Below are 10,088 nucleotides of genomic sequence, written 5' to 3'. Positions count from 1 at the left end.
TCGCTTTCTCTGCTCCCTGAGTTCTGCTACCCCTGGGTTAATAGAACATTGGGGAACTTTCAGGGCATGCTCAGTGGAGACTCACCTACCCTCCAAGCCATTCCTAGGAACCAATTGCCAGAGTGGGCAGAATGAAGACAGGGCCTGTAATGGGGCCCGTTCAAAATGCCTAATTCAGTTTCCAATGGTAGGAAGGCAGGAGATTTCCACGTGAGGCCTAGAGGTTTGTGCAGTGTAGCGGAGGGTACCTGTGGAGCTTCCAGAGGCCAAAAGCTGAGATGAGATTTTCTGTTGGCTCAGGCTCTAAAACTGTGTGGTCGATCTTGCCATTCGGCCAATGTTTCTCAACAGTGGGTCCTGGCCTGCGGGAAAGGCAATGGGGCTTTGTAGGGGTTGCAATGTAGGGGTTGGTAGGCATTGAACATTTTATTACAGTCTAAAGCAAAGAAAATCTAGCTCCCCATTCCCAGCACACTCTTATCCTTCATGGTAAGGTATTCTCTGCCAACCTCTCAAAACACACAAAGTTACGTAGGTTTCTCATTGTGACCACTGATACATTTTTCACTCTTATTTTTATAGTGCACGCGGGGGGGGGGGGGTCACAACATTTTTTTACTGTGATTAAGGGGTTGCCAACCTGAGAAGGTTGAGAAACACCGCCTTCGGTCATTCATTATCTCTAGGATAAGGAGGACTTGTAGTTGCATGTTTGAAATCATGCTGTGTAGCAGAAAGCTAAAAATCAAAACCGATACACGGCTGTGCACCCATTGTCTGTTATAATTTCTTCAGCAATTGCTGACCACAAAACAATGCTGCCTTGGTAGGCCCCCAGGAATGGAAATGGCTACAAGCTGGAATAGTCCTTTGGCCCTCAACAAATGCAACTCTCAAAGCTCCAAGCCTGTCACCAACCCAGGCCACAGGGGATATCCCCTAATTTAAACACAGCAAATGCTTGTATTTCCATGATGACATTGTTTCAGGATTACTGTAGCCATGGAGCAATACTTAGGCCTGATTTTGTTCCCCATTCAAATCACCTGTTGACTTGGAAGGGAATAGAATTGGGCCCTTAATATGGCTAATGCAGCAAACCTCCACTTGTTCCTGGATTCTCAGGGGCATGTAGTTTATATACAATATTTTGGGATTTAGAGCAGAACATTTACTTTGCTGAAGGTGGTCACTCCAGGCTGTGGGACTTGTCCGCAGTGGTTTATGCTGCTGGATTTACAGTCCTTCCTCACAGCACCCTCTCCAATCAGTGGGAGTGGGGTTTGCAAGTGAATAGGACACTAAACTATAAGATAAAATGCTCAACTAATTCAAATATTGAAACAGCCATGTTTGCAACAGACAGAACTTGGCCAGAGGAATTTCAATGTTTAAAGCTGCAGTGTTGCTTTTTCACTGCTCTAAAAAGTTACACTTGCATAATATCTGGAGCAATCTAAGATATGTGCTAGCGTGTCCCCACCTGTCTAAGATTGCTCGTTAAATCTTAGAGTGGATAGGTTAATTTTATTCATTTTCAAATGTAAGTCAAAAATGACAGAATGCGTTGCCTATAAAACATCACTGAATTAGGCCCTTCCCCAGTTATCTTCAGCATAATGACTGACATCAGTTACACAGTACAATGAAATCATAATTGCGTCCGTGGAATCATACTTGATTCAAAGACTCCTGGGGTCTGATTTGATGCCAAAAAATCTCAGGAGTTGTATAAAGCAATCACATTGTATCATCTTTGATATACAGGAGCTATAGTGTCATAATCTAACGGGAGAGTATTTTAAATTCAAGGCGTCACGTATAAATTGATGGTTCTCCGACAGGATTAGCCTAAACACATCCAGTACCCTTATCACTTCTACTGCTCTTAGCATTGCTGACATACCCGGTACTCTCTACTAATTCCAATATTTCCAAGTCCTGCGGAACATTCAGTTTGCGAAGTATCCGCAGAGTCTTCCCCCCCTCTCATCTCCGCAGCACTTCTGCTGTCCCGCTGACCGACATACCTTGTGCATACTTACTGCTGCATCCTGCAAGCCCTGACCCCAACTGTGCCTCTATGCGTCCCCACCCCGTTATCCCCAGTCCCGACGGCTCATTTCCAGCGCTGTCAGACTTTGCCACGCTCCCAGTCCCTCTTTCACCGCCCACGTGCAGAACCGCCTTGCACACTGAAGCTCGTTAACACGAGTTCCGAGGAATACATGGACGTTTCAGCAGCTAGGTGGCTACGGCGAGACACGAACCTGCAGGAGTGCTGCCGCTCCAACCACAGAAGGATTAATAGAGAGACTAGAATGAGGCGAGGGCTTTTCGCCCACTGATGTCACCAATCCAAAAATGCCAGGCAAAGTATTGGCGCCTCTCTCCGAGCACCGATAGCCTGAGAATGTCAGAACGTCAATCAAATGCTACAGACGCCCACGCGCTAACAAAACACTAGGCCACGGCACGATGCCGTTCCAAAGACCAGCCTATTTGGGAGGAGTCCGGACAGGGCACATAGACACTGAGTCCCCCAGAGTCTCTCAACCATTGGTTAGAATTAGTCTGACCAGACAACATGGTTCCTAGTTCAGCCTTTCACCTCTCCCTGGCTGAAGTCTTGGTGCTTAGCTGTAGCGCAAATATCTCACCTATACACTCCTGCCTATTAAGGAGAGAGAGGCATTCCAGGAGGAGGCTGCCTCTAAGTGACAACGTCTCAAAGGACAATTCTGAGAGCTGGTGGCAGAGGTTTCTGAGTGAAGTGTCTTTGTATTTGGGCTGACTTGCTGATTTTCAGGTGGTAAGAACATCCATACTGGGTCAGACCAAAGGTCCATCTAGCCCAGTATCCTGTCTTCCACAGTGGCCAATGCCAGCTATCCCAGAGGGAATGAATAGGTAATCATCAAGTGATCCATCCCCTGTCACCCATTCCCAGCTTCCCGCAAACAGAGCCTAGGGACACCATCCCTGCCCATCCTGACTAATAGCCATTGATGGATCAATCCTTCATGAACTTATCTAGTTCTTTTTTGAACTCTGCTATTGTCTTGACCTTCACAACATCCTCTGGCAAGGAGTTCCACAGATTGACTGCTTTGTGTGAAGAAGTGCTTCCTTTTGTTTGTTTTAAACCTACTGCCTATTAATTTCATTTGGTGACCCCAGTTCTTGGTCTTGCTAGATCTTGCTACAAGGACTGACCTGGGGTCTGGCCACACTGCAGTGAGTTCAGGACCTGAGCACCTAGAGGTAGCAAAGGTGACGCTAGGTCACTTGTATGTCCCCTTGATCCTGGCCCCAGACAGCATTTGCCCCTTCTGACTCATGTACCTTGTAAAGCTAAGTTTGTAACACCAACCAGGCAAACGGTATTTTACAGATGGGGGGGGGGGGGGGGAACGACGTATTCTAGCAATCAGCAGAGCTCTTCTTGTCAATGGGTCGGTACTTGTTCACTGCCATTGTACTTTCGTTATTCCTGAATGAGGCCACGAAGTACAAGTCTGATTATAATAATTTATTATGTTTACTTTTCAGGAGTTCAAACAACTTTCATAGTTGCACAAGTGAAGGACATCGCACTAAACCTTTGGCTTTCTATCTGATGAACCTTGGAATGACAGGGCACAGTTTCTGATGAATAATTACACCGCCATGAGTCTTTCCATTACCAAGATTAGTAGCCAACAGTTGTAAATGGGAAGGCAAGCGATCATTGAATAGTACGTATAAAGAAACTCGGATGCAGGTAAGATTATAAAGCGATCTCCCTTTCATGCAACTGATAGAACCAGTAACTAATTATTATAGTGAGCTAATCAGCACAGAGACTTCCCTTTTCCAAGCAAGGAATTAGGCCTGCATTTGATACCGCTCGGAATTCACTTTGCAGGAGGCTGTCACTGTATCTTATATCCTCTTGTATTCCTTAATCGTGACATCTTTTCTTCGGTGTCTTCTACAGTGGCACCCACCTGGTGATCTTGAAACGGCCAGCAAAGATGATTTGAGAACATTTAATAAATATATTTATTTAGGGCAGATGAAACCCTCTAGAATGTCTTCCCACTACCTGGCTGCTCTCAAAGCAAATACACTTGACACGAAAACAAGGTGCAGTAGTGAAAAAGTCAGAAGTCTCTCTTTATCCCAGTATCCTGTCTCTCAGCAATTCATCAGCATGTACAATCCGGGCACCAGTAGGTAACATCCCAGGGCCTGGGTGCTCTTGCATATTACAGCGAGACTTCAGAGATTGGGAACAATTGCTGCATCTTTATCTCTCTGGCTCAGTGGCTCTTATTGTACCAGATTTCCTACGTCTCAGCAAATTCATTACTACTTCTCAGTGGCCTGGGGTTCTAGCTGAGCGTGTCTTGTGTGGTGGCGGCGCAGCTAAAAAAAACCACCTCCGGGAGGGGCGCAGCTACCAGCGTTGGGGCACTGTCTGGCGCTTTACAGCATGGAAACTTGCTGCGCTCAGGGGGGTGTTTTTTCACACCCCTGAGCGAGAAAGTTGCAACTGTAAATTGTCAGTGTAGACAAGCCCTGAGATGTAAAATCACCTCTCAAGCAGTCATTGTGCCGGCAGGTCTGTGCACCTCGGGTTTTGCTAGCACTGGGGACTTTGCGAAGGCAGAAAAGCGGAGCAATGTCTATTTTATCCTCCCCCGGGCAGAGGCGGAGGGTGAAAGCCTGGTCCCACTGAAGTCAAGGGGATTTTTGCCCCATTGGGTTTTCACCCAGTTTCTCACCCTGTGCCTCGCGCACTGTGAACACAACTTATCACTCAATGAAATGAATTAGGACGAACCCTGCAGTGTCATGCTGGCTGGGATTTGGCACCTCTTTGCCTCTCGCCCCTTGCAGCTTCTAGCACCGTCCCAAAGTTTCCTTTATCAAGGCCAGGGAGCCTGACCACCAGACGGCCGGGCTGGCTCCCTCCCGGGTGTTCCGAGCAGGGGGCCCAGCCAGGTCATGAGAATTGGGGGACGCTGCTGTTCTTTGGAGGCTGACTGGGGAGAGACGCCTCTGCTGATCACTGTGTGACCCTTGGGGCGGCTGGGCGGCTGCCAGAGAAACTGATTGACCAGAGGGCTGTCGCTGATTGATGAAGATCCCGCTGCTTTTAGCTCTTCGATCCTAGCAGTACCGCTGCATTCACTAGGGCCACTTCTTTACAAAGGCGGAAGGTTTTTCCAAACCTAATGGGCCGGGCTGGGTTTGGGGCTCTGTTCTTCCCCAAGCAGTTAATTCGAGGTCATATTCTGTAGGACAAGGTCACATGCAAGTGTGCTGCAGAAGGTGTGCTCCTATTATCGCTGCTCGCCTACCTCTCTCTGCCTTGCAGCTTTTCCTTTCGTCCGAGGCAGCCATTCCAGCATGCACAAGGGTTATTTTTTGCTTATCATGGTCTTAATCCTGCTACCCGTGAGCTTCTTCCCTCCCCCCCCCAAAAAGAGCCAGTAGGAGGAGCAGTTACTAATAGGAAACTCCGTTCTAACTGCTATTGTATAAATATCAATTCTTCTCTGAAAATACATAATTCCTACATACTAGAGCCACTGGGGTGAAGCTAATTGGAGCTGTTTCTAATATAATACAAAGCTTTATATGTTTTTACATTTCATACGGAATGAAAACAAATCTATGATAGTTTCAAGTTTCAGCCTTTATGTGGTGAGAAGAATCCCTCTGAAGGGACTTTTTCTACGTGGATCGAAAAATAGATCCAAATCTTTCCAGTTCCTTCGAGCTGGACTTCCCCCAGCACATTGGCTGCCCCTCAGCATAACAAATGAGGGTTATTTTACAGCTGCCCACGGGGCTCGTTTCATCCCTCTTCATGTTTCTGAATAAAACCTATCGAACTAAAACTCGAACCTTATTCTTTTCTTTTACACGTCGGGTTCAGTCCAAAAACAGGACTTCCCAAGAAATAGCTCTGACAAAGGCCTTTGTTCACTACTATGAGACACATTTTACTCTTATGTTATCAAAATTTTGTTAAATGCTTTGAAGTCCAGTCATTTATTACTTTTCCTGTCTTGCTTGCTGATATAGGAAGGATATGTTTCCATTTTTGTTTTGATCTGTGCAAATGCTCAGTAATACATTGGAAAGTGAATTTCGGTAAATCTCAACAGACTCTGCTGAGCAAAATATTGCAGTGTTAATCACAGAGATAATCTTTCCCTAATCTGATGTGTAATCCATTTTACCCCAGTGAGAATTTTTAACACTTTAATCAATTAGAGTCAGCTAGAGAATTATTAACAGAACCTCGGCAAAATGAGTGCATTCGTCAGAGGAGCAGTAGGAGGGGGGGGGGGGAGGGAAGTAAAATCCGATATGTTTAAAATCGATACACACCCAAACGCAAGAAGTTGATGTAATTTATTTTGATGTTAGAGCGTCTTAATTTCAAACGCCAATAAAATAATAAAATAACACTCGAGCAATCCATCAACCATATGCCTGCTTTTAAAATAACTCTTAAAACGGCGTAAACTCACAGACTCTCTGAATACATTGTATTACTACTTAAATACACGGTGGAAAAATATGTAAGTGACTTGACAAAGACACCAAGTATCAAGGAATGAAATATACCTCTTCGGACAGCATACTTCGCGTCTGTAGATTTTACGAATGTGATCTGTGTGAGTTAATGCTCCATTTCAAAAGTGTTTGATAAAGAAATAAAGATATTAAGGGGATGGCATCCATTTGCTGTTCAGCACCTTGTATAGTTAAAAAAGTCACCAAATGAAGCAGATACTGTTCAAAATCTAGAATGACATGTTCACATTCTATAACAGAAGAAAGGGAAATAATTGCTTTCATTAATTTTCTAAGAGCCCCCTAAAGAATGACAGTAGCAAAATGCTTTGTGACAGTTCAGGTGGATGTGAATATCGAACATCTCAGTCTGAGCAGAGGATGAACGCACGGTGCCTTAGGCTTCGTGCTCTTTAGGGCAGGTATCATCACCTTCCTCATAAGAGACTGAAGAATTGTATCATGCTAAGTGGCGCTCATCAAAGCCATGTTAGGGTCCACGATTTCTAAGACGGGGGGAATCTACAGCGTGGCGACAAACTAGCCTTGCTATTTCCCTTTCAGTTTGCTGAGTGTTGCGTTATAGGTAAATAGCACCGGGACGGGAAGGGCCACCAAGGGAGTCCTGCCCACAGTCCCGGTGATCTGGCGCAGATAAAATCACTCCGAGCCGCTACTGCTTTTCATCACCTCTTCCCCAACTCGGCCTGCATGTGCCCTGAGCAGGGGCGAGTGCAAACACCTGAAGGTGCCATAGCAGCGCCAGGTAGAGCTGGGGCAGCAGCTGGGGCAGCGCCTCCCCCCCCCCCCACCGCCTGGACCAGGCCCCGCCTCTCCCCTCATAGCTCAGGAGCTTTGTAGGTGTATGCACCCCCCACCCCCCGCGCCTGAGTCTCTCCCTCTCCGTCTCGCTCTGATTGGCTGGCGCTGTTGGTTAATGGCACGCGCCTGTGGATGTAGTTATAAGAATCCTCGCGTGCCAGCCCTCAGCTCTAGCAAGTCCCCAGCAGCCTCCCTAGAGAGAGGCAGAGGCGCCGGGCAGGGCAGCGCCCGCAGCAGGAGCTGGGGCAGCAGTAGGAGGAGGAGGCTCACCGGGAGCAGCCGGGGCGAGTGGCTCCGGAGTAGCAGGAGGCTCCTCGCGGCTGGGTCCCCGGGCAGCAGCGGGCGGCAGCCGCCCCAGCGTGCCCGGGCCAGGGCGCAGCATGAGAGACGGTGCTGCTGGAGCATTTCCCCGGGGGGCTGGACTCCTTCTCCTCGCCCCCCTACTTCGACGAGGAGGATTTCTTCACGGACCAGTCCTCCCGCGACCCCCCTGGAAGCGGACGAGTTCCTGGAGCAGGACGTGGACTTCCTGAGCCACCAGCTGCAGGAGTATTACCGGGACGGGGGGCAGGGCGAGGGGGGCTATTGCTGCGAGGCGGCGGCCGCCGCGGCCAACTTCTCTTCTTCCTCCTCCCCCTCCTCGCCCAGCTTCCCCTACGGGTGCTGCGGGGCGGCCGCCTCTGAGCTGCTGTCCCCCGGGGGCAGGCTCAAGGCGCTGAGCTCCGCCAAGCGGCGCCGGCGGGTGCGCTCCGAGGGCCGAGCTGCAGCAGCTGAGGCAGGCGGCCAACGTGCGGGAGCGCCGGAGGATGCAGTCCATCAACGACGCCTTCGAGGGGCTGAGGTCCCCACATCCCCCACGCTGCCCTACGAGAAGCGGCTCTCCAAGGTTGGACACCCTGCGCCTGGCCATTGGCTACATCAACTTCCTGAGCGAGCTGGTGCAGTCGGACCTGCCACTGCGGAGCGCCAGCAGCGAGAGCCCCAGCCAGCCCAAGAAAGTCATCATCTGCCACCGGGGCACAAGTAAGTGGGCAGCACAGACACAGACGCCCAGGGCCAAATTGCTCCCTGGCGTAACTCCGTTGGCTTCCCTGGAGTTACACCAGGGCTGGGTTTACACCTCCCCAGACACACACAAAGACAGGCTCACACATGCTCTCAGAGGCGCACACACAGCGCGTTCTCCCTTTGAACCGTTTGTCTGAAGGAATGTGCACCTTGCCTGTTGCCACGACTTCTCTCCTAGCGCAAGACTGCAGCTTGGATAGAGAAGGGCACCTTGTAGAGGGGTTGAGACCATCCACAGCTAGGCTGACCGGTAGAAGAGGGGAGGAACCTGGTATTTTCCAACCCAGGAAAGCTGTTATTCTTTGCATGCCACACGGTAATGCTTATACATTTAGCTGGGTTACCTGCATCACTGAAACGGCCAAGAGCAAAGAGAAGGGGTTCCTGGACTGGTTCCCACTGGTATATAGCAAAATATTTATTTTCCTACTGCTCTCTTTTTCCAGGATCACCTTCTCCAAGCGACCCTGATTATGGACTGCCTCCTCTTGCTGGACACTCTCTGTCATGGACTGATGAGAAGCAACTTAAGGAACAAAACATTATTAGAACAGCTAAAGTGTGGACCCCTGAAGACCCCAGAAAACTAAACAACAAATCTTCTCTAAACAACATAGAAAACGAACCTCCATTTGATTTTGCATCATGAATCGTGAATATTTTGACTGTAAATGCAAACATGACACCAATGTATATTTGTATGTAAAGACCTATATTTTAAACGTAATTTAAAATTCAAAATCTAATGGCAATCAATGTTTTTATTTATCTATTTATTATCATGTAGAGTTAATGAGGTGGTATTGTCTATTTGTATGTATAATTTATATAATTTATCCTGATTTTAAAATATGCAATAGTTTTATTCCACCAGCACCTTTCGATAAAACTGTTCGGAAAACACTTCCAAAATATGAAAATAATTTATTACCACATGTGGACTATTTCTATGTTTGTTAATAATAAATCCTGATTAAACGTTCTAAGGCAGTTTATTTTGTGGGACATCGATGCTAAGACTATCAGGCAATAATATTGAACTCAAATAATAAAAAGTGGACGTTTCAGCTACATCACAGACAAGTTACCTTGTAGAAGCCAAATAAGACCTGTGGTGTTTAAAGGGGCATTTCCTCAAAGGAGGGACTTAGGGTTCAGGAATAGTTCCAGGCTGGTTACTTGGTTCAAACAATGGCAGCATTATATTGTATCCGTACCATGGCCTCTCCACCAGAGCTGATTAGCGTTCAGCATAAGAAGCGTTTTTGAGGGCTGATCTTACATCGGTGGCGGGCATAATTTTGCTTTTCACTCCACCCTCTTTAGACGTGCCCTCCTGAAGTGTTTTAAAGTCATGGCTTTGTCCCTTTCAATGGCTACTTCCATTCCTCTCTGCTTCTTTACAATGACACGGAGCTGGTTGTGGTTTCCACCACCAAGAACGAGGCTGGTAGTGCAACACCAGCTTCACACGTACTCACGAATCACGTTACTAACTGAGTTTAGAACTAATCTACCAACGAGCACCTAACACACTGTTAGATAACTTCTGGGAAACAACCTGGTTAGGCTGCACTTAGCTCAGTACAACTCCAACGCTGTTGGGCTCAGTAAAATGAATG

At 47.7% G+C, this 10,088-nt stretch overlaps 1 protein-coding gene across 1 annotated transcript; it reads left to right on the top strand.

The window, feature by feature from the left end:
* Positions 1-7,785: 7,785 nt before the first annotated feature.
* Positions 7,786-9,399, top strand: PTF1A (pancreas associated transcription factor 1a; the record flags this gene model as incomplete). Its single annotated transcript, XM_005302819.4, is given in 4 exon segments — positions 7,786-7,886; positions 7,888-8,152; positions 8,154-8,421; positions 8,913-9,399. Coding segments are annotated over 4 exon segments (837 nt in total), but the record flags the coding sequence as incomplete, so codon positions are not given.
* Between the last annotated feature and the right edge of the window lie 689 nt (positions 9,400-10,088).

The sequence above is a fragment of the Chrysemys picta genome, chromosome 2 (assembly GCF_011386835.1).
Source record: "Chrysemys picta bellii isolate R12L10 chromosome 2, ASM1138683v2, whole genome shotgun sequence".
Classification (NCBI taxonomy): domain Eukaryota; kingdom Metazoa; phylum Chordata; order Testudines; family Emydidae; genus Chrysemys; species Chrysemys picta.
The sequence above is the reverse complement of the archived record's forward strand: the minus strand, read 5'-3'. Positions and strand labels throughout refer to the sequence as shown.